The 26,201-nt window shown below is 39.5% G+C and overlaps 1 protein-coding gene across 1 annotated transcript in view; it reads right to left on the reverse strand.

Moving 5' to 3' along the window:
* Window positions 1–3,614: 3,614 nt before the first annotated feature.
* Window positions 3,615–26,201, reverse strand: part of LOC115750296 (protein SIEVE ELEMENT OCCLUSION B-like) — a 37,892-nt gene continuing 15,305 nt past the window's right edge. The window contains exon 7 of the mRNA XM_048277645.1: window positions 3,615–4,442. Within this exon, the coding sequence (XP_048133602.1) occupies window positions 3,897–4,442 (546 nt within the window). The 3' untranslated portion in view covers window positions 3,615–3,896. The remainder of the gene's footprint in view (window positions 4,443–26,201) is intronic.

The raw sequence follows: 26,201 nt of genomic DNA on the forward strand, positions 1-26,201 counted from the left end.
TAGTGGACGCCCTCGGCCAAACCTAGGCGAGAGTAGGCGACCCTCACCCAATCTGGATGAGGGCGGGGGCCGACGACCCTCACCCGATATGGGTGAGGGTGGCGGGGTCGCCCGACAACTAGCCATACCCCATCCTCACCGGCCATTGCCGGCGATGGTGGAGCAGTAGCAGTGAGGGTTACAACAAGCCCTCACCGCCTAAGCTACTTTTTTTTTAAGTTTTTTTGTTAATTTTTTTAGCTTATTTCAATTTATTTTTAATAAATTTTTTATATGTTAATTTTTATTTTTTTAAATCTAATTTTATTTTTTAATTTTTTTCTCAATCATATTTTGAAAAAATTATTTTTTTTTTTTTTATTTTTCTAAGCCATCCAAATGCCGGAAGGAAATTTTTTTCCACAAAACAAACATGTATTAATTCGGCTTAAGTACACCCCAAGTGTCATAAGTTGTGTACGGCGCTCACTTTAGTGCCAAAACTTTCAAATCGATCACTTTAGTGCTAAGTTTTTGTAACTTCGATCGCTTAAGTACCAACTTCTTTTAAAAACGATCACTTTAGTGCCAGAGCTAACGTGGCTTGCTGAAAATTCGACACGTGGTATTTTTTATTAATATTTGAGATGACGTGACTCGGTGAATTTGACACTAAAGTGATCGTTTTTAAAAGAAGTTGGCACTTAAGTGATCGAAGTTACAAAAACTTAGCACTAAAGTGATCGTTTTGAAAGTTTTGGCACTGAAGTGATCGAAGTTACAAAAACTTAGCACTAAAGTGATCGATTTGAAAGTTTTGGCACTAAAGTGAGCGCCGTACACAACTTATGGCACTTGGGGTGTACTTAAGCCGTATTAATTCCTAAATGCTTTGATGTCAGTTTCCGCTGGTGTACGTGCACAAGGACGCGATGACGTTTTTGGTCTTCAGTCAAGAATCGCCGCATATGGCATGCATCTGCTGCACAAGTCATATTTATAATGATCAACGCATGATCAGAAATCATATTTCACGTGGTCTGAAGGGCCGTGTTTTTAAATCAAGATTCTGATTGGCGACTTACAAATACGAACACCAATCACAATGCGAATTTAACTAACAATACAGGAGGCCGGTATCTATACTTGTAACCCACCAATTGAAATCTCGATTAGTTCCTTCAATCAAGAGTTTAGGTAAACTATTGGGTAGGTACGACTGCCAATTCATGGTCTTACTGAAGCGTACTTGTTTCATTTAAGATCGTCTTGGTTGTCCGCCGGCCGTGCCACATTTCTAACCTAAATTGGTCGAATAGATTACATTGGAAAATCATGAAAATATTTTGGAATACATTGACCAAATTAGAATGTTTATGGCTAACTCAACGTCATATAACAATTTGAAGACTTTTTGGACAATTCTCCCGGATATTTGTAGTAATTGCAGTTCTGAACTTAGTAAACCGAAATCCGACTAGTCAAAATATCTTATTTTCACTATCTGTGTAGAAATTAAAATCTCTTTATCTAATGTTGCATCCAAACTTATTTTTGATTAATTTAGTAAAGAAGGATTTGTTAGTAATTGTAGTCAAAAGAACTTCTAACTGAGAATCATTCTAGACTAGACGTAAGAACAAGATTTGCAGGAAAACTTTTTTTAAACATAAAGTAGTTAAAAGTTCATAAGCCGTGAAATTGACTGAATGAATAAGGAATAAAAGGGTGCGTGTAGCATAATTAGTTCTATCTATAATGTTGGGGATGCACCTAAGCTTCTATACTCCATCTAATTATAAAATATCCTCGTGCATTCCTGTTGATGGAGAGAATGAATCATACCCCCAACAACTAAAATATGTGAAGGATGACATTAGAGAGCTCACATTTTCTTTTGTGACTCAAATAGAAAATTCTCAATCGAAATGTGGGGATAAAATCAGACATTATCACAAACTAATGAGAAGATAAGTGCTGACTCAATATTCAATACACGTAAACTTAAGAAAGGACTTCTATCTAGCACAGTTCGACACTCTCTTGGAAGATACTATATAGAGCATAGAGCTCTCACACCCTAATAATCCTCTCTTACATGATAAATCATTGCTTGAGCCGACGGAACATATAGGCCGAGTGCAAGTGATCCGTGTTGGGAAAACCTCTTAATATATTTTGAAGTTGACAAAATTATCCATGATTTACATGGATCATGATAAGTACATGAGTTGTTTAGGTTTTAGGTAATATCCATGTTAAACAAGCCTTTGATATTATCAATGAAAATATTCTGTGTGAAGTTCATATAAACCTAGAGTTATCATGGTGTTAGAATCTATATCACTATCATTTTTAAAATGTCTTGAGAAACAGTTGAATATAGCCAGTTTGGTAGATGCCCGATCAACTTGAGTATCGATAGATGCCTAATCAATTTTAATATTAGCATAATGCTATCCTCGTCAAAAAACTGGAAAGTTAGATTTAATTGGTGATTGTGGATATAAGCGGAGCATTTACACTACTTGCAACGACAACCTTGTAATGATCTTCAAGATTATTATTTTGAGATACTTTATCTCATCCCTGGATTAAGATTTTGATTGACCAAACTTATATACATGAAAATATTCAATCGTGCAATATATCTCGTTTGCTTGACAATCATCCCGAAGGCAATGTACTTGCCATAGATGAAGCACTCAATTTTATGATTGCATAGGCAACCAAATCTAGGGAAATTCTTATTTATCGACCTCAAGGAATACCTTAATCTTCTGAACAATTGTCCAACGGCTAGTTTGAAAATTGCTCCTCTTGAAGATTGTCTAATGAGAAGCTTGGAGGCTGAGGAGTTTATAAGAAGACCAAGGCGCCAAAGAGAGGAGATTTTGAGTATATAATTCCAAATTTCAACAAAGTTTCGCCTATGACAAAAAAAGAAGAAGAAGTTTCACATACTTTCAATTGTTTTCAAAGAGCTTTCATATTATAAGCTTTGAGAAGTGTTGACAGAGATAGTTTGTGCTTAACTGTGAGATAGTGGGATCTATCAACTTGAGTAACTGCCACCCCAGCTTCGAGAAGAAGTGCTCGAGTAGAAGGAGCATCTACTACCACAATTTCTCATTGATTGCCAATGGAATCTTACCAGTAGATTGTCATCGTGGGAGAGTGGACATATACATACCTCAAACTAAAGCACTATAAACTCCTTGCGCATTGTCTTCTATCTTCTTGCTCATGTTCATTTACTATATGATAGAAGCACTACATTGCACTACTTGATGTAATTAGAACATAATTATAACAATACTCTGTTTTACCCGGTCAAGCTTATATCTAACTTGACATCTTTAAATTTCTCAATATTTGGTCAAGTTGTTTGGAAAATAACTTGCTCGCCCCCCTCTGGTGATACTGTTAGATTATATCAATCCGTTGGATTGCGTGGGTTTAGGGTATCACCACATGATCCATCCGGGGGGATCGGGTCCCCAAAGCCTAATGCTCTGGTCCAACCCAATTTGGGACCGGAGTAGCTAGAGTTCTCCTAATTGTGTTTTGCGGTTGCCGTTGGGAAATAACATGAAAAGCTCTTCATGTAACTAATGAACCTTCTTAATATCATAAAAACTTTTATTCGTGGCACAGAGTCTTCATGCACAGTACATCAAGTTGTGCATACAACCCTGTTACATTTTTCTTCATTGCACGCAGTATCTGCACGCACGGTACATCGAGCTGTGGACAGCACAAGCACAACCCTGTTACATACTCCAACCACACATAATAAAAAGCACTATCAAACTGGAAAGGAAAGAAACGACGAGAAAACGTGACTGAGCTAAGCAGTCCGTGTTTATTCTGGAGAGCCAAACGAAGGCGTTGGGCTTGGCAGCGTTATTGGCTGGTCAATGCGCCCCGTGGCAGCACTTGAAGGTGACGACCGTCTCCATCTTCCGAGTGCAATTGGTAGTGGGACACTTGATGCACTCCGGTATGTCACCGACCATGTCCGGGATAGAGAATTGGTAGCATTGCGGCATGAGTATGACCGCCTTGTAGTACGCTTGGAAGTGGGTCTCAAAATTGTCTCTGTTGGTATCCTTCTTGATCCACAACCTGTGCTCCGACAGCACTTTCCAGAGATCCGTGAGAGTAGTGTTGACGATCACGCTCGACCCCCTCGCGACAATGGCGAACCCACTTTGCTTCTTGTAGCTGGTGTAGAGCTCGAGCAGCTCCAGCGTCAGGGGATCAGGCATCTCCTTATTCGCCTGCATCTTCCAGGCTATGCAGCTTTCAAGGCGAGATAGGAATTGCTTTCTCTTGGTGTTGATGTTCAAGAATTTGATGTTGTAGGCGGCAAGTTTACTGTTCAGGATGTCGTCAATCTGTTCGACAATCTTGGAGTCTTCAGCTGAGCCGCACAAGAATATGAGCGGCTTCATTTCCCACTGGCCAACAATCAAGACACGGGACATGTTAAAAGAACAAGAACACAAATCGACAAAGTCAGGAAATTCTTAATCTATGTTGCGTATGATTCTTGTTTGAAATTCGGTAACATGTGACCTTACATGTATCAAAATTTTGCGATAATCGAAACCACAACTTACGCTTAGATCGGTGTCCACCACAAGCTTGAGCCAGTTGCTCCTGTGATTGTCCCAGAGTGTGCAGCCTCTCTGCGGAGTGAACGGAACGGCTTCCGACTGCCAAAGGCGTATCATCGTCATTGCCTCCATGTTCACCAGTTTCCCCTCTGGGTTCAACACGACAAGCTTCGTCTGCTGCTTAAATTGCCAATGCTTCTTGATGAACTTTGCTGCTGCCTTGCTTGCGATGGAGTTGCACGAGTACCAGGTCATCTGAGATCTCTTCTTCAGGAACTGCTCTCTGTCTTTTTCGTCCGCGATAGGAACCCACAGAATTTCGAAATTATTTGATTTGAAGGTTGCCTTGTAGATGGCGGTAAGCATTGCAAAATCGTCGTTTGACAAGTTCAATTCTGAGATAAGCAGCATCACGTTCTTGTTCTGCAGCTCCTCCACCTTTACCTATAACGTGCAGCGATCAAACGTAGTTAATTACTCGTAAGTTGATGATTTGATACACTATAATCGAAGTCGATGAAGATTATTGGGACTGAGAAGCTAACCGTTGTCTTCTTATGGCAATGATAAACTGTCGGCGAATCCTTCTCAGTGCAGAACATTTCAGCCACGAGCTTCAGAATACCAGCAGGAGATCTGTAAAGTTTCTTGATTCTCTTAGACTGAAGTTTCTCCTCTGCATAATGTGAATCACTTTAAATTTAAGTACTTTTGTTCAACAAATGGATCGGAATCTGGAGAAGATGGACAACTTTTTGTTTGAGAACGAAAATGATCTCACCGTTCTCTCGCTCGTATTTTTTGACATATTCCACCAAGACTTCATATCTCTTCGTGACGTGGTTGAAGAAGGGCGACAGATCTAGCCCTAGGAACCTGAAGTAATCGAAAAATAGGTTGAGCATTGAAGTGAAACATTTAAAGGCAAAGGCAAGGCATAACATACCCATTGCCCGCGCTAATCATGCCGCTGAACTGAACTGAGCAGCCAAGCACGATTACGATGACGAACTTAAAATATCCTGATATGTTGATCGATGCCGCGAACTCTCTGAAATCTTCAGAGTCGGTCTCAACAATGGACCGGATGAACTTCAGAGTGACCCTGATCAGATTATTGAATTCCATAAAAGCCTTGGCCCGTTGCTGTTTCTCGAAGGACTTACCAATTACAAGCGACCCTTTCACTATACCCGTTAGCCTGAGAAGGACGTCCGATTCTTCGATTTGGGCGAGACGCCATTTCTCGGCATAGTGCACCGTTAAAGCTAACAGTGTCAGCACAGCCTTAGCATCCCATGAAAAGGCCGATAACTGGCCGAGAAGCGACTCCATTGTTTGGCGCACATCGTTGGTGTGCTGGGCCTTGCAAGTAATCTGCCGGCATGTAAGTAGTTTTGACATTTAATGTGGGAAGTGACAAGATCGAGAAGAGTACCATAGGAAAGGGCCAAGTATCTAATACTTAAGACTGTTTGCTTCTTCTTCTTTTGAGAGAGGAATGCCTCTGTTAATGTGAAATTACCTGACAACACAATTCGTTGACTGTGGATGACAAAGAAGCAGAAATTCCCTTGGAAGTCAAGGTTGAACTTTTGCTCTGAACTTGGTTACCCTGAAAAATCATTTCACTTATATATCTTTGGCTGGACAATAGTGAAAAAGGAGATTGATTTTGAGAAGCAAAAAAGTCATTGTGCCATGAAAAACTATGACGCGTTAGAAAAAAATACCAACCAAATGACCATGGAAACAAGTAAATGAGAAAGATTGTAGTATTTGCCATGAATTTCATGTTTTCGCGAGCAATATGTCGTAGGGACGCGACAAATTACTCACGGGCATCAATATACATACAAGTATGTAATTCATAATTCAGGATCTTGAGCTAGAGGTTTAGCTAACAAAAATGCTTATGGAACACCTCGCTAGTCCCACGAACCAGTTAGGTTCATAAGACTACAACATGTCGTTCGCTATGCTTGTCCACTAATTTACCTTCAGGTGAGTGTTCTCAGCAACGGTCGTGGCTTGGTCGAGGATTTCCTCGATGACGGACAAGCAATACTTGACATCAACTAGTGCCATGCCGGATGGTGGCTGGCTCGGGACATCTTTCGTGTACTCGCCGTCATCAAGGAGGGCAAATAAGGTGGTCATGAAGCTATTGTTTCCGGCCATTTTCGGACGCGGGGAAAAGGAGAGAAGAACGAGTGAAGCAGGGAAAGTTTAGGGTTTCTAGTGGAGTGAGTGAAGTGAAGAAGGAAAGGCTTGTGTGGAGCAAAACTGCAGGTCCCTTGTGTCCCATTTATAGCACTCCAAGGCCACAACACGACAACTTATGAGCCGGTAAGGATGATTGATTGATGTGAGTCATCCACCCCTGCGGCGACCGACCCCCACCCACATAAATATTCGACCGCTGCCCTATATTAAGTTGGCCCAAGATTGTGCAACATGGTTTGGGTTCATCTTTTCGGATGCAGAAGTGTCCGCAAAAATTTGTCCTTTTCACTTTCTACTTAATATATATCATGCAAGACACACACTTTAACTTTTTATCTCAATTAAATTAAATTTGTTTTTACATAAACATTAACATGTAAATTTATTTATATTTTCTCGCAATTTTTTTTTAAATATAAATAATATGTGTTAGTAAAATAAATGTATTTTTAGTTCCATTCTAAACAAAAAAGCTCGGGTTTAGTCGAGAAGTGACGTATGTGCATCCAACTAGACGGCAGGGGTGTTACGTGCAAAGAGTCCTCATGATTCAATTATACGATGGAGCAAATTCGGGAGAGTTTCGGAATTGTGACGGTGTTATATTTAGATGATGAGGAATTTGTTTGTGAGATTGAGAGATTATCTCGTTAGGAATTATGAGTGACGAGTAAATTGCATTTAGGGGTGGCAAATCCAAACTTGAAAATTGAACCGAACCAATAACCAAATTGAACATAACTGAAATTTCGTGCATTTCGATTTAATTTTCAATTTAGGTAATTAGAATATAACCATCCTTTTTTTGATTTGATTCGATTCGATTCGGTTTGATTAACCAAATCGCACTTAAAATCTCCAAAATAACTATTTCTTTTGCTTTTTTATTTATTTTTTCCTTTTTGAGGCAAAGTGCTGGCGACCCCGATGGGCAATGGCCTTGGCGGCCGTGAAAATGGTAAATGAATTCCACATAGATCAGTGTGCTTGCATCAGTGAGTTACTGTACCCAGATGAGCAACACCGTCGGAGCTGGCCGCCGCGTTGTCCTGAGTCTGCCACTCCCCTCCAGCAAGCATATGGTTCAATCTCTCAACAAAGAGCGAAAAGAAATAGATGACGATACCGGTAGGCTCACCAACTGTTTGATGAATTGCCTCAACAAAGAAAAAAACCCAATGAGAGCTAGAGAGAGAGAGAGCGGAAGGTGGAGTAGCCCCTTCAAGCGAGAGAGCATGCCATTACTAGCTCTCGGCGATACCGCCATGACGATTCCAAGTAGGAATCACGGCATCATCAAGAGAAGAGAGTGAGTTCAGGAGGTTGAGGGCATCATTCAAACATGCTTGTGGTTTTGTTTGCGAAGCGAGCCGACCCTCGCCGACTCCAAATCTGGTCCGTCTTCTGGTCCATTGTGAGGGCTCACGACGCCAAATCTGATGTCAGCGACGGCGTGGCAGCCCTTGCCCAGGGGCCGGCAACCCCCACCGGCCCTCGCTCGGGGTTGCCGGCCCTCAGCCGATGGCCGGCTTTGCCGACTTTTAACCCAAAAAAAAAAAAAACGAAAACCGAACCGAACCGAACCTATCCGAGCTAGATTTTTTTATTTAGATCATATTCAGTTCAGGGTGAGATTTCGGTTCAGTTCGAGCTTGCACCCTAATGGATTTTTCCTAGCAAGTCATTTTCCAGAAAAATGATGATATTTTTTGGTGTTTGGCTAAAATCTGAAAATGCACTTGAAAATATTTTCCAAGAAAAATGATGATATTCTTCTAGCAAGTCGGTTCGGCGGCCGCCGATTGGTAGAAGGGGAGCTCGAGCCTCGCTATAGGCCGTGAGGCCTGTCCTAGCCCCGCCGGATCTAGTAAGGGTTGGCCTCACCAAATCAAGCAACGCTTGGCCTCGCTTGTGGTCGATCGCCTGTAGTGGTTGTCGACCGGCCGAAGAAGAACGGAATAGAAAAAAAAGGAAAAAAATTTAAAAATATTAAAAAGAGAAAAATTAACAAAATTAACAAAAAAATTTATGAAATTTTATAAAGTAAATTAAAATTGAAAAGAAAGTAAAAAAATAATTAAAATGAAAGAAAATGGGAAAGAGATGAGGAAGGAGAGATCGGGGATCTCAAAAAGAGGAAAATGTTTTCCTCATTCTTGAAGGTTCTTTTTTCCATAGGTGGAAAATGTTTTCCTTGACTAGCTTATTTTATGCGAACCAAACACCGAAAAATCTATAAAACATTTTCCTAGGAGTTCTTTTTCTCGAAACAAATGAAGCCTTCATCCCGTGTGGTGGGAAATTGATGTTCATTTAGACTCCGTTTGTTTCGCGAAAAATGAGTCGTTTCCAAAAAATATTTTCCGAAAAGTCAATTTCTAGGAAAATGACTTTTTTTGGTGTTTGGCTTAATTATGAAAAAGACCCGAAAAATATTTTTCGTCGTTAGGTATGTAAAATAGTATTTGATTTTTCTCTATGCACTCATGGTTCAATAATTTTTTATTATTTATTTTTTCTTTTCATTTATTTAAATTTTTTAAACTGATTTTTTTTTATTATTTGTCTTTTTTCTTTTTTGCTCCTTACTTTTTCTTTTCTTTTATTTCTGGTTTCAGTCTGTGGTTGGCCACAGTGACGATCGGCGACCGGTTGTAGGCGCGAGGTTGCAGGTGGCCCGCCCGCCTCATGGCCATTTGCCAAGGTCCGTAGTTAGCCTAGGAAGAAGGAGGAAGGAGCCGCAGAGAAAGGAAGGAGGAAGAAGGAGAGAAGAAAAGAAAAAAGAAACCAAAAAAAAAAAAAAAAGAGACAACAAAGAAAAGCAGAAAAGAAAATTTAAAAATAGTACAAAAGAAAATGATTATAAAGGAATTGATGGAGCAAAGATGAGGGAAAATATTTTTCTCTTCTCACAAAAAGGAAAATATTTTCTCCACTTTTGAAGGAGTTTTTTCCATGGTTGAAAAATATTTTTTTAGATTAACTTATTTTTACCAAATCAAACGCCGGAAAATTCAAAAAAATGTTTTTTTTCTGAAAGTTGTTTTTTGCGAAACAAATGGAGCCTTAATCATCCTCTCCATTACAATTGTGTGAATTTTTTGTAGAACATTTTAACAAAAGGACAATCTAATTGTTAAGGGAGAGTTGGGACAACACAGACGATGGAACATGAAACTACAATGCCACCATCAATTTCTCGAGCACGAATGAAGATGTCTAGGTTCTTGACCTTTTGCACACAAGCACTTTTCAATCATAAATGTGAAAGTTGAAAAGCCAAAGGGCAAGAAACACGACGTCCTGGACACCACTCGATTTAGATGCTGAATCGATGCCATCTCCAACATTACGTAGAAATGGTGATGTCATCTCCACCGTCTGTGATGGAGGCCTTTTTCTAAATATTTTTACGGTTAAAATTTTTTTTCCTAGACTAACTTATTTTTCATGAATCAAATACCGAAAAATTCGAAAAATCTTTTTCTAAAAGTTATTTTTCACAAAATAAACGAAACAATCATCTTTTTCATTGTAATTGTTTGAACTTTTGATAGAATATTTTAACACAAGGACAATCAAAATGACAAGGGAGAGTCGGGACTAGGGGGTGCCAAATGGACCCGTGGGCCCGGAACCGGCCCGGAACCGGCCCGTTGACCGGGCCCACGGTTCCAACCCGGAACCGGAACCGGCCTTCAAGGGCCGGTTCCGGTTAATCAGAATTGTTGGAACCGGCCCGGAACCGCCGGTTCCGGGCCGGTTCCAACCCGGTTTTAAAAAAAAAAAAAAAAAAAAAGAAGAGTAGGTTTGATAAAAAGAGTAATTGGGCTTTGGAACCGGCGGTTCCGAACCGGAACCGGAACCGGCCCGGAACCGGCGGTTCCAAACCCGGAACCGGAACCGGCTCTTCAAGGGCCGGTTCTGGTTCCACCTTTTTTTGGAACCGGAACCGCCGGTTCCTGAACCGGAACCGGCGGTTCCGTTGAACCGGCCCCCTCTAGTCGGGACGACACAGACGATGGAACAGAACACTACAACGCCACCGCCATTTTCTCCAGCACGAATGAAAATGTCCAGGTTCTTGACCTTTTGCACACAAGCTCTTTTCAATCATAAATGTAAAAAGTTGAAAAGCCAAAGGGCAAGAAACACGACGTCCTGGACACCACACGATTCAGATGCTGAATCGATGCCATCTCCGACATTCCGTAGAAATGGTGATGTCATCTCCAACGTATGTGATGGAGGCCTTTTTTTAAATATTTTTTTGGTATTTTTATGTTGCTTGATATTGACATTGAAGCCAAGGTATGAGTCAATGGATTTGTTGTTAATCTAGTCTGATATTGTCAGCCAGAAATGCTGGCGCTAATTGTACATTTAGAAAGGCTACACCGGACCTAATTAGTATATGAGTAGTTATAAAGTGCAGTTGCAAAGTAACACAAATGCAATGATATGAGTCTCGGGGATGTTAGTCAAGAATGCATGAGATATGGTGAAGATATTGATTGGTGTGAGGCACATTCAGAATTGAAGACAAACAAGATTTCCTTGACTGCCCTGACTACAGCGAGGTTAGTATAATTCAAAAAGTGGAGTTTTGAAGTTCGTTCGAGGTGTTTGAGGTGCTCTATTAATAATGAGAATGATCGAACAAAGTAGCTTGTGTTCGCTTCAAGGGATGATGGTGACGGATTTTGGGCAAAGATATTGGATTCATCTATTCGAAAATCGGAATTGAGACATATGCAATTGGGGGACACGTTGACGAGAAGATTCCTGATGGATGCGCTTTGTACGACAAATTAGCCAGTGAATAAATCCCCACTAAAAATGATTAGATGCTTGAGTCTCAAAGAAGTATGGTCAGTTAATGTGCTGATTATTCTGTTCTTATATTACTTGGTTATCCATTTTATATTTAAGTGAGTGATGGTAAGCTTAGTGAGAGGAGGATAAGAAAGTGCATATTCTTAGGTGACACACAAGTTATGATGCTTGGAACTACATTCACCTATTTCCATAAGAGAAATTATACTAGATGTGTCCCCAATACTTTTGTGTGGAAAAAGTCATAAATTTATTGTACAACGGCTAATTTAATTGTAGAACTTTCAACAATAATTTGTCAACATAGTCTTACCGACCATCCTACATGATACTACGATGTCAACATGGATAATTTTTATAATTCTTTTTTTATAATTTTTTATCTCTTTTATTTTTAAGTTTTTTTTTATCTTTTTTCTTATCTTTTTCTAATGCTCTTTTTTCCAAATGGGCCGATGGGGTCACTAGGACCTCGGCAATTACTAGTGACCCTCCCCGGTGGCAAGCGAGGGCCTTCGCGGCCCTCGTTGAATATAGATCTCGCGAGGTGAGGGCCTAACGCCCTTGTCTAATGCTGGCCATAGCAGTCCTCTCCTGTAGTCGGTTAGGGCCTTGCAGCCCTTGCTTGTGACCGATGAGGGTCACTCGCCCTTTGGTGAAGAAGAATAGTTAAAACATAAAAAGAAAAGAAAAGAAAGAAAAGAAAAGGAGAAAATTTTAAAAAAAAGAGTACAAAAATTCAGATTTTTTTTTAAAATAAAAGAAATTATTCATGTTAGTATCAACAATACTGCGTAGGACGACCATGCGTCCACATAATTGATTTCCAACCAAAATTGGCCGAAATGACTAAATTGATAGAACATCAAAAGGTTTATGACTAAATTGGTTAAATTGTAATGTGTATGACTGAATTACTGTAATACAATAATTTTAAGATTTTTTTGGACAATTTTCCTGACAATATTTATAGGGATCTTTGCGTTATTAACGCAAGGTGGAGTTGCAACTAGTATGTCCTTAAGTAGTCGGTACTAGTGCTACTACCGTGATAATGGACGCAAACGGTGCCGATAGCTTGTATAGCCGTCGGTTGGTGGAATTGCTGTATTTGATAGGATGTGAATTCTATCTCCCGACAGGTATTAATGTAAAGTGATTTTTCGTTATCTGTTGTAAGGAATGTTTTGTTTAATTGTCAAGAATCCAAAACAGCAGGCGGAATCGACGTTCTGATGAGGTCCGCTTTTAGATTTCACCATTGGGGGATTCAGTTTCAACAAATCTCATGATATTATTAGAATTATATAAGTGTAATTGAAGTTCAAATAAATTTGAAGGATGTCCCATTTGTGGAATGCTACAAGTGTCCCTATAACTTATTGTTAGCGGTTAAATCTGACATGTTTTAATGGTATAGTTTGTCGGAGCAACACGGGAAATTCTTGTCGGGATTATACTTATAACAGGGTTTCAAAATGTCCAAATTAAGTGAAATTGACAACGAAATTGTGTACAACATCGCTTTCCACAATAGTCGCTATTGAGTATACGTGTTATTAAGTATATGAAAGGCCAAATCTATCTCTCAGTTTTTATTGATAAAGACACGAACTTAGGAAAATGACTTCTAGACACATCATTAGATGACTAACTATTTATGTTCAAAAAGAGCCATTCTTCTCTGCAAATTTGACATTAGCGGGAAATTGCCAGAAAATAAATGATGGAAAAGACATAACTCAATAAAACAGTTTAGTCATTTACCTATGTCAAGAAAATGTAATATATATCATCGAAACAAAGTAGGACATCTTGATTCTAAATATTCGAAACTTCTACAATATCTAAACATTAACATTTAAGTTTATATATGAAAAATCGAGATCCGGTGATATAACCCAGGGTCTTCCAAAAGACATTGAATCAAATTTCACTTCTGAATCCCAAACAGTTTGATTAGGGGTTAGTACATAAAAATTTAAGGTCATTTCTTTAATTTATTCTTCATTTCAAAGTACGTAGCCTTTGCAATAATGGAGATTTCTTATGTAAATTATCCAAAAGGATTTTTGTCCTATATGTGCAGATCAAAATCGGGCAGACTTTTTTACTCGGAATAGAGCACAACATGAATATTCTACCGAAGTAGAAATTCGTAATTTTTTTAAATTTAAACAATGTTATACAGTGCGATGGAAAAATTAAAAGACAATTTCATTTAAACTTTCATCCTACACATACAAGCCCTTGCATATACCTTTACGGTTTAGCCATAAAGTGACGTGCGTGTGAATGCGACTAGAGTGGTGGCACTTCTTGTGGGTCACTCCGATTCAATTATATCCTGGAATGTTTTGAATTTGTGATAAGATTGTGAGTGATTTGTTTGTGATATTGAGAGATTATAACGTTATTAATTGTGGATAAATTACATTACAAGATGGTGATAAATCGACACGATAAGATGAAAGGATATTCTTATTTAGTATTGCGTTTAGAAATCATCTCCATCTTGTATGCGTGCATCTCTTCCACATAATATAATGAGAGTTTACGATTGATTTTTTTTTTTTTAAGAAGTAACTGCTCGTTCTCGTTAGTCGCATTTCACATTTCATCCTCTTCTGTGTATTTGTTTAAACTATTGATAGAAAATCTTTAAGTCAAGGACGATCAGATCAATGGGAGAGAGCCTCAACAAAGACCGATGATCGAACAGGAATCGGCCACATGTTCTTGACACTAAACCGACACCTAGAGCTTTTTTCCATCATTGATGTGAAAGATCGAAAGGCCAAAGGGCAAGAAACGCCACGTTTCATTGATGGGATGCCTATGCTCTTGACAATACATTTTTTATTCACGTCATCGATGCCGTCTCTGAATGTCTCGAACGTGACGTTAGAATGGTGATGTCATCTCCAATGTCTATGATAGGGCCCTCGTTTTTTTTTTTTTTTTTTGTTGACCTTGTGGGTTGGTTTGGGGGTGTGTTGAAGTTTTGTTTATTGATGTTGTCCTTGAAGTCGAGGCATTGGTCAAGGAATTCATATTAATCTAGCCTGATAATATCAGTCACAATTGCTGGCACTAATTGAACATTTAGCCACGCTCTTGATGCTAATTTTGCTTTATCTCAAACACGAATAGATTTGCTACTTAACAATACATGCATAACGGTAAAATCTTATAAGAACGATATCGTGGGTCTCAATAATGTTAGAATTAGAATGCATGACGGTATTGTAAGAATATTATTTAGTGAGAAGGATGCTTAAAGTTGAAAAAGGATATTTTCTCTTGATACCAATGAAGATGAATATGTTCTTGACATTTTGCACACATGCGTAACCTAGACTTTGAATCTTATTATTCCTAGCGGATATCAAAACCATAAGGATTGTTTTCAACCATGAGTTCCCATATGACATAAGCGCTCTTGGTGGACCGGGCCATTCCATCAAATCTTTGAGAAGAGGCCAAATTTACATTTGAAAGAAAGAGGTTGATTTGCTTCTCTAATGATACAATCCTCTTCTCGTTGAACTCCCTTTTACCTATGAATGATTGGAAAGCCAAAGGGCAAGAAACACGACTCCCACATGTTTCAGAGGTCGGATCAATGCCAGCTCCAAACACGCTGAATGTTACGTGAAAATGGCAATGTCATCTTCAATGGTCCATGAATCAAGCCTTCAGACCCCGATTCTTACCTTCCCCCCACCAAAAAAAAAAAAAAAAAAAACAATGCCGAACAAAGTGAACTTTGTTATCCTATCCTGGAGATGGGGAAAATCACGCAAACATAATCTGTCTTGAAGTTGTATTCCTATTCTTAGTTGGCCCATGATTTTGCAATGTGGGTTGGGTTCGCCTTTTGTTTATATACGAGTGTCCAAATAGATCTGTATTTTCCACTAACTATTAACTCTTACTACATTTGATAATTTATTACACACGTGAATCTGATTATATTACTGTTTATACTTAGACTCTGATTTGGTTATGAACTTGATAGTTAAAATTTCGCATAAGTTTATCAAGTTCAGGTGATACTGCTATTTACAACAAAAGTGAATACGTGTTGGCCAAAAAAAAAAAAAAGTCTCTCTCTTCACGTTCCTTCTCCTTGGCTTTTTTCCTTTCGTCTTGTTGCCGTCCCCGTGTTCCGTGTCCGTGAAATTGCTGGAGGCGCGGCTGGAGGCTCGGTGTTGGATCAACAAGTGCTGGACGGTGGCCATCCACCGGTGCCGCAGGAAGCTCATGATGGCTGGAAAAACTTGCAAGAAAGTGAAGCTCGTAGGCAATAAATGACTAAATGAGACGTCAAAATATAGGTATCGTCCACCTGAGTGGCGCTGCTGGTTCGCACACTCTTCTTCTCGCAAAAGGTCGAGTGTTCGAATCCCAAGGGCGTTGCGGGGTGACTTAACCGGTGGCACGTGTGTGGTGACTAGCACGTGTTGCCCCCAGGGTTTACCCCCCGGCTGCCGGCCGTGCGGGGGTTCCTTGGGTTACCAAAAAAAAAAAATATATATATATATATAGGTATCGTTCTTACCTTACCAATATATATATATATATATATATATATAGGTATCGATAATTGGGTCCATCTACCGGTAGGCTTCATTTTATTTTGCTTTATTTTTCCTTTTAATGATTTTCCATGGTTTTGCTACTATCCTATTTGTGTGTCGTATAACCTAAACGCACTACGTGGGATGGGATTTGTTATCGGCTAAGTTCGTATATAAGAAATTGCAATTGAACGACGAACAACTAACCTGAAGCCAATGTAGATGAGTATGCAGAAAGTTGATCCGAGCCCAACGTATTGTCGTTGTGTCCTTAAGACAAAATTCGCCCCCTCAATTAGTACCCGAGGAAATTGGACGATTGTCTCCCAGGATAGAACGGATCTCGTTCCTCCGAAGTGGTACGTGTTCGGAGGATTCTACCGAACGTAATTTTGCAGAAATAATCGCAGCAAATGAATGTAATGAAAGAGAGCGAAGAGAAATGATGATTTAGTATGTTTTCGGAAAAACCGACAGTTATATATATATAGTCACAAACAATTGAAGAGTCACGAGTAAATCAAATAGATGAAGAGTCACGAAAGTCACGAAACCGTACGGTTTCGCCTATGAAGGATTACGTCTCGTTCCTCTAAAGTGGTACGTGTTCAGAGGATTCCACCGAACGCAATTTTGCAGAAATAATCGCAGCAAATGAATGTAATGAAAGAGAGCGAAGAGAAATGATGATTTAGTATGTTTTCGGAAAAACCGACAATTATATATATAGTCACAAACAATTGAAGAGTCACGAGTAAATCAAATAGATGAAGAATCACGAAAGTCACGAAACCGTACGGTTTCGCCTATGAAGGATTACGAACCGAAACACCTCCTTTCGAACAAACATATTCGTTCAAAGAAAAGTTCCCGAACAAACACATCTGTTCGGACGAAAGAAGTGTTTAGAAATTTTCAATAGTGTCTGTTCGAATTGTGTCCATTCGGTTTAAAAAGAGTAGAGCAAAATAAAAAATAAAATAAAAAATAATGGAACGCGCGGACCCGGGCCCGGCCCGAACCGAGCCGAGCAGGCGGGCGGCGGCGGCGGCGGCGGTGCGCGCGTGTGGGCCGACCTAGCTTTGCGTAGGTCCTTTCCCTTCCACAAAAGTGGGGTGCCCCTTGGGGCCCAAACCCATTTGTGAGGTTCCAATATTTAAACCCATCTTCCATCTACTTTTTTTCCCATGTAGGACTATTCATCCTTCATTCTCATTCACTTATTATGGGATTTCTTGCAACCAAATCCCAATAATCCCCCACATGAATGAGATATTCAAATATCATGACTCTTCGTTTATGCATGAGATGCAATGTGCGATTATTTCATGAGAGAACATTGTATCGGGATAAGTAGTCCGAGACTTTGAACTTTCCTTAGTGAAATCTATCGGACTTACTTGGTCAATCAGTAGACTTGTTGTCTTTGAACTGTCGACCTTTGGTGTAAACCTAGACAATAGAGATCACACAACTGTCCCTCAAACAAAATTGGTTCTCACTGTTGTGTTCATTTTGGCCATGAACACCGCCTAGTCTCATGAGTGTTTTAGAGAATTCGGCCTTTTCAATTCTCACAGAAGCGGCCCTCACTTCACACTCACATAGGTGATTTCTGAATGTACAATATATTGTACTCTCAATTCAGAATCATTAAAAGCTTTCGCTTAGCCTTCATATATTAGTACTGTCTTTATTCGGGAATGAGTAAAAATTTACAGTACTTTACACCGTCATCATAACTTGGTTGTCCCTTTGAACCTAGATCTTGGGATCTCCAATCAACAAGGTAGGGTTTCTGCTATGACGACTTATTTATCAGCCTTAACCCCATTCCGCTTGATGTTTTCACAACCATCTCTTTAGTTAGGCCTTTCGTTAATGGATCCGCAATATTATCTTTTGACTTCACATAATCAATTGTGATAATTCCACTAGAAAGAAGTTGTCTTACAGTATCATGTCTTCGACGTATATGTCGAGACTTACCGTTATACATGGCATTCCTTGCCCTTCCTATTGCCGCTTGACTATCATAATGTATACACACGGCTGGCACTGGTTTGGGCCAATTAGGAATATCTTCCAGAAAATTCCGAAGCCACTCTGCTTCTTCACCAGCTTTATCCAAAGCAATAAATTCTGCTTCCATAGTAGATCTTGCTATACAAGTTTGTTTGGATGATTTCCAAGACACTGCTCCCCCACCAAGTGTGAACACATATCCACTTGTTGATTTTGTGTCTTTTGTGCCGATTATCCAATTTGCATCACAGTATCCTTCAAATACCGCTGGATACTTTGTGTAGTGCAAAGCATAGTTTTGAGTATGCTTCAAATAGCCCAATACACGTTTCATAGCTTTCCAATGATTTTCATTTGGACTAATTGTAAATCGACTTAGCTTGCTCACAGCACAAGCTATGTCCGGCCTAGTACTGTTCATGACATACATTAAATCGCCTAGTATACTAGCATACTCATTTTGAGTCTTGCTTTCACCAGTATTCTTTAAAAGATGTAAATTAACATCTATCGGGGTCTTTCTTGGTACAATGTCTAGATTCTTGCACTTTTCAAAAATGTTTTCTATATAGTAAGACTGTGAGAGTGCTAATCCTTCGGATGTTTTATGGATTTTAATTCCCAAAATAACATCTGCGGCCCCCATATCTTTCATATCAAATTTACTTGTGAGCATGCGTTTGGTTGCCTTAACAACTTCACCGTTGCTGCCCATTATAAGCATATCGTCTACATAGAGACATAAAATGACAAAACTATTATGAGTGCTCTTGACATATACACAATTATCACACTCATTAATTTTAAAACCATTTGACAACATTACTTGGTCAAATTTAGCATGCCATTGTTTTGGTGCTTGTTTCAACCCATAGAGTGACTTGATAAGCCGACATACTTTCTTCTCTTGTCCTTGAACAACGAACCCTTCTGGTTGTTCTAGATATATTTCTTCTTCTAGATCCCCATTTAGAAAGGTTGTTTTGACATCCATTTGATGGATTTCAAGCCTGTACACAACTGCTATAGCAATTAACATCCGTATAGATGTAATTTTCGTGACAGGTGAATAAGTGTCAAAATAATCAAGGCCTTCTCGTTGCTTATAGCCTTTTACCACAAGCCTAGCCTTATACTTATCAATAGTACCATCTGCTTTCATTTTCCTCTTGAAAATCCACTTGCTTTGTAGTGGTTTATTACCAGGAGGAAGGTCAACCAATTCCCAAGTATGATTTGATAATATGGATTCGACTTCACTATTGATAGCTTCTTTCCAGAATGGGGCTTCTGGCGATGTCACAGCTTCTTTGAATGTCCGAGGCTTATTTTCTAAGAGATACGTTAAAAAATCAGGTCCAAAAGATGTGGAAGTCCTTTGTCTTTTACTTCGTCTAGGTTCATCCTCCATTGGATCACTTCTAGTTATAGTATCTCGAGACCTCTCATTATTATCAATTGGTTCATATACTATGTTATACGGAAATATATTTTCAAAGAACGAAGCGTCCCTTGATTCAATGATCGTATTAACATGTATATCTGGGATTTCTGACTTATGAACAAGAAATCGATATGCATTGCTATTTCGAGCATATCCGATAAAAACACGATCAACAGTCTTTGGTCCTATCTTAACCTTTTTAGGCTTAGGAACCGCAACCTTAGCCAAACACCCCCACACTTTGAGATAATTCAAGTTAGGCATTCTACCTTTCCACTTCTCATAGGGAGTTTGTTGTGTCCTTTTGTGGGGTACTCTATTTAAAATAAAATTTGCTGTCAAAACAGCTTCCCCCCACAAATTCTGCGGTAAACCGGAACTATTCAACAATGCATTCATTGTTTCTTTTAAAGATCGATTTTTCCTTTCCACCACACCGTTCGATTGCGGTGTATAAGGAGCGGTGAATTGGTGAATGATGCCAAACTCGGAGCATATTTCCTCAAAAGGAAATTCATATTCACCTCCTCTATCACTTCTTATCATTTTAATTTTCTTATTTAGCTGAGTTTCAACTTCGGATTTATAAGTTCTAAAAACATTAATCGCCTCATCTTTGCTACTAAGCAAATAAGCATAGCAATACCTTGAACAATCATCTATAAATGTGATAAAGTACTTATTACCACCCCTTGACGGTATTGATTTCATATCACATATATCCGTGTGTATTAAATCTAAAGGTTCTGCGATTCTATTGTCTACGTAATGAAAATGAGGTTTAGAAAATTTAGATTCAACACACACTTGGCACTTTTCACTTGGACAGTCAAACTTCGGCAATAGTCTCATACTCATTAATTTCTTTATTGATTTATAATTAACTTGTCCTAGTCTAGCATGCCGGATATTAGGAGACTCAAGCACATAAGTAGAAGCAACTTTATTCATATCATCCTTGGATACAAGAGTCATTACATTCAGCTTGAACAAACCATCACTCGGATAACCCTTTCCTACATACATCTCATTTTTAGAGAATACAAACTTATCGGATACAAAAACCAACTTGAAGCCATTCTTACTAAGGAGAGATCCGGACACTAAATTCTTGCGAACATCCGGCACATGCAGAACATTATTTAGTGTCACAATCTTTCCGGATGTCATCTTCAGAGCAATCTTTCCGACACCTTCAACCTTAGAGGTTGACGAATTACCCATATAGAGTTTTTCATCACCCTCGACAGTAGTGTAGGACGAGAACATCGATCTGTTTGCACAGATATGACGAGTTGCTCCAGTATCAATCCACCACTCCTTGGGGTTTCCCACCATGTTGCATTCGGATATCATGGCAGTAAGATTGATATCATCAACGCCATTGGAAATCTGTTCCATCACATTCGCCTGAGTTTTCTGTCTTTTCTTGGCTCTGCAGTCTTTGGCTCGATGTCCGGACTTTCCACGGTTAAAGCACTTGCCAACGAACTTCTTCGGGCCTTGGGTGAATCCCTCTCCGGACTTGCTAGGCATTTTTCTCTTCTTGTTGGGTTTTGATCCTTCTTCAACAACATTGACCCTTGAATTCTCCAAATTCTTGCCAACTTTCTTCTTAGAGAGTCTATTGTCTTCCTCAATCCTCAATCGAACAATCAAGTCTTCAAGTGACAATTTCTTTCTCTTGTGTTTGAGATAATTTTTGAAATCTCTCCAAGACGGTGGCGGTTTTTCAATGAAAGCGGCCACTTGAAATGATTCACTTAAAATCATACCTTCAGCATGAATGTCATGCATGATCACTTGAAGTTCCTGAACTTGACTTAAGAGGGTTTTATGATCTACCATCTTGAAGTCCAGAAATTTACCGACGATGAATTTCTTCAATCCAACGTCTTCTGTCTTGTACTTCTTGTCAAGACTTTCCCATAATTCCTTAGCCGTTTTCAGCGGACTATAAACATTGTAGAGGGAATTGTCGAGACCATTAAGGATGTAGTTACGACACGGAAAGTCGGAATGCTTCCACGCATCTACTGCAGCAAACCTTTCCTTGTCTACCTCTCCTTCATCCAACTTAGGAGCATCCTCATTGAGGAACCTTGCCAGATTCAAAGTCGTGAGATAGAACAACATCTTCTGTTGCCATCTCTTGAAATCAGTTCCATTGAACTTTTACGGCTTTTCTCCATGAGTCGAAACCGACGGAATATGTGTAGGCGTTATCGATGTTGATGCCATTTCTATCACAAAATCTATAAAATAGAATCTATATACTATGAAATAACTATATGAACGAAGTCACGGAATTTCGACTATGGAATATACAAGATTTCCGAACAGCGTGATAAATATTTGATAGACAACTCAAAGAACAACGCATAAGAATACGCACTGAATTCAGATCATTATACGAACAGAACCGAACAGAATTGAAACAGAATATTATTTCAAGAAAAAGGTAGAGAATTTTGTCTTAAGATTGTTATCGGCTAAGTTCGTATATAAGAAATTGCAATTGAACGACGAACAACTAACCTGAAGCCAATGTAGATGAGTATGCAGAAAGTTTATCCGAGCCCAACGTATTGTCGTTGTGTCCTTAAGACAAAATTCGCCCCCTCAATTAGTACCCGAGGAAATTGGACGATTGTCTCCCGGGATAGAACGGATCTCGTTCCTCCGAAGTGGTACGTGTTCGGAGGATTCTACCGAACGCAATTTTGCAGAAATAATCGCAGCAAATGAATGTAATGAAAGAGAGCGAAGAGAAATGATGATTTAGTATGTTTTCGGAAAAACCGACAGTTATATATATAGTCGCAAACAATTGAAGAGTCACGAGTAAATCAAATAGATGAAGAGTCACGAAAGTCACGAAACCGTACGGTTTCGCCTATGAAGGATTACGAACCGAAACACCTCCTTTCGAACAAACATATTCGTTCAAAGAAAAGTTCCCGAACAAACACATCCGTTCGGACGAAAGAAGTGTTTAGAAATTTTCAATAGTGTCTGTTCGAATTGTATCCATTCGGTTTAAAAAGAGAAGAGCAAAATAAAAAATAATGGAACGCGCGGACCCGGGCCCGGCCCGAACCGAGCCGAGCGGGCGGCGGCGCGTGCGAGCCGACCTAGCTTTGCGTAGGTCCTCTCCCTTCCACAAAAGTGGGGTGCCCCTTGGGGCCCAAACCCATTTGTGAGGTTCCAATATTTAAACCCATCTTCCATCTACTCTTTTTCCCATGTGGGACTATTCATCCTTCATTCTCATTCACTTATTATGGGATTTCTTGCAACCAAATCCCAACAGGATTAGCTATACCATATGACATTAAACTTTGTTATGATATGTAATATTCCTTGCATTGCCGGGCCATAAGTGTGGTACAGAGTATGCCACTTTTGTGGTAACTGCACATGATGTTCTAGTACTGTTACGTGGGAAAAGTTTGTGACAAAGAGAAGGACTATAGCTAGTCTTATTCTCAATTCAAACTGGAAATACATAAATTGGACTGCGGGAACAAATCCCCTTTTGTTTCTAGGCTTAGAAAGCTAGGCATCAATGTTTGCCATGACAACATTCGAACATGACCATGTCATTCATTATTCTGTGACAATCGGCGCACTTCACGATCTCCGGATTGCACCCGACCATGTTGGGGATGTAGAAACGGTGGCAAGGCGGCGGAACAAAGTCCTTGTCGTAGCACTCTTTGAAAGCGGCTTCGAAGGCCACTCCCATCTCCTTCACCTTCTTCCTCTAAGTTGATTCGTACTTGAACAACACCTCCTATGCCGCGGCCAGAGAAGTATTCACGGGCACAAGCAACAGTGAATCCACGATTCTTTTTGTAGTTGGTGTAAAGATTAAGAAGGTCTCGCATTAAGGAATCCTGAACTTCTGCTTTGGTCTGCATCTTGGAGAACATGCGGCTCTCTACACGAGCGTAAAATGACTTGATCTTACTGGCATTGATGAATTCCATGTGGATACCATCCTTTTGGATTTTCTTTAAGCAATCCTCGATCTTTTGAACAGTGTCCATGTCTTCTCCTCCGTACAAGAAAACGATGAGATTCTCGTTCTTGATCTGATGCATCAAACATGAGAGGCGCAAAATGTCAATTAAAGTTGCGATTCACGGTATGGTCAATCACACGTTCTCCTCTAACATAAAAGTTTGCTTTCTTATCCCTGAAGTTTAAGCTTAATTTTTGTTAGCTTGATTAATGGAAGAAACACTCAATCATCGATAGTACATGTCAGCGAAACATGGGAGATATAGCAGAGTCGCGATTTCGAAAGGATCGGGCAAAAATTCACTTACTAATTCTTGAATTCTGGGGACGCCGCCTTTGAGCAAAAGCTCAAGCCAGTTGATATCTTGCCTACTCCAGAGATTCCAACCGCTTGATTCCATCAACGGGAAGGCTTCGAATCCTCAAACACGGATCAGCGGCATTGCGTTCTTGTTCTCTACCTTCCCTTGCGGGTTCAACACCACCGCAATAATCTCTTTCCAAAAATTCCACTCCTCCTTGACAATTTGGATAACAACATTGCTGATATTTTTTAGGGTTGCATGGCGAGTACCACGGCATCGGCTTTTGCTTTGCCGAGAATTGCATTAGTGAGGCCTGGGTCACTTGCTCCAGGATCGGAATCCACACGATCTCATAGTTTCTCTCTTTGAAGGCACGCGTGCTGTAGATATTGAGAAATTCTGCCAGTTCATCGTTCTTTAAATTCAGATCTGAAATGAGCAGCAACACGCTTTTCCCACCCAATGCTGCTTCGATGGAGACCTGGTAGTACCACGATTGAGATCAAATTCATAAGAAGTTAGCATCATGTTGATTTTCTTCTATTGTTGATGAACATGAATTTCAAGAAACAAAAAAAGAACTTCCTCAGAAGCCATGTTTGTTATGGATGCATGGAGCTGGTGCATATTCCACAAAGTACTTATTTTTCTCTCAAAAAATGAATAGATTCATTCTAACAGCTAGACAACAAGATTAAGCTGGAATGACTACAACTTCCAGAACTCTAAATACCAAGCACTGGGAAGCTAACCTTTGGCTTCTTGGGACCCAAACACGGCGGTTCTGGCTCGCTCCAAATGTCGAACAAGGCCTTGATAAGCTGCACATTCCTCGTAGGGTTCACAAGAAACTTCTTGAGCCTTTGATATTCTCTAATTTCCTCTGCACAATGAATCATTTAATCACATAAAGCTGTCACGAGTCTAGCTAGTGCAACCGATGAAGTTTGTAACAGTTGTTCCAAGGCGTTGAACAAAACGTCGACACCATGATTTATCTAGGTTGATAGAGATGAAAATAGTAGGCCTATTTGCTTGAAGATCATTTAGATTTTATCAATCATTTATTATGTAGTTGATTTAATGCTCCAAGCATTACTCATAGATCAGGACTCATTTACGATGCAAAGAAGTCATACTACGTCCTTACGTTTTATGTGCAATCTATTTAAGCTATATGACATAGCATGATACATGAGAGATGATCAATGCGATCTACCAAGTAACCAAGATTAAGACCTATTTGAGATTACTCATGTTCGGTTAAATTAAACTTGTGTTGTTTGGCACTTGTTTATGCTATGGACTCAAAAGGAACTCACGCTCTTTTGCTCGAAATCTTTAAGTTGTTTCTTGATAAGATTTTCTATCATTTTGACTCTACGAGTGAAATCGTTAAGATGTAGCGGCTGTTGATACCTGCAATGCCAAAAGATGCAAAGAGAATATAATTGGAATCACCCTTGTAGGTAAAAATGAAAATCACGGGATATATGATATCCAGAAGACGAAAATGAATCGTACTCATAGCTCATGGTGATGATGCTGGTGAACCGAACGGAGCAAACAAGAACGACCAAAGTAATCTAATATGCAATGGTCGATACATTTATCGCTGTGCACAATTCTGGGATGTCCTTGCTATGGCGCTCGAAGCCCACAATGCATTTGGTCATGTCCAAGGCCATCCTGATCAAATCATTGAGTGTTATAAACATTTGTTTCGATGTTTCCGACTTTTTGGTGATTGCAGGAAACCCTTCAACATGGCCATCGAATTCAAAAGGCTTCCGATTGTTGACTTTGCACAGCTTGCCAAAAATCAGCATAGAACACCGCCAAAGCCGACAAGGTCACCACTGCCTTGGTGCCACGAAAAGTGCGATAGTTCGCCAAACAGCGACTCCATTATTCGATGCACATCGTTAGTGTCAAGAGCCTTGCATGTGATTTGTCATGGTAGGCATAGTTTAATATTATTAATACTTAAATTTTGATTTTCAGTAAATCATTCATTTAAGCATAAAATGATAATTGCTTGTAGTTCTCACAAAAATAATTTTCTCATACATAGCATATTTATTTTCTATCAGTCATGCATTTAAGCCAGAGATGAAGCAATTGAGCTCATTTGGGACATAGCAACTGGACCACA

This window comes from Rhodamnia argentea, chromosome 1 (genome assembly GCF_020921035.1).
Source record: "Rhodamnia argentea isolate NSW1041297 chromosome 1, ASM2092103v1, whole genome shotgun sequence".
NCBI lineage: Eukaryota > Viridiplantae > Streptophyta > Magnoliopsida > Myrtales > Myrtaceae > Rhodamnia > Rhodamnia argentea.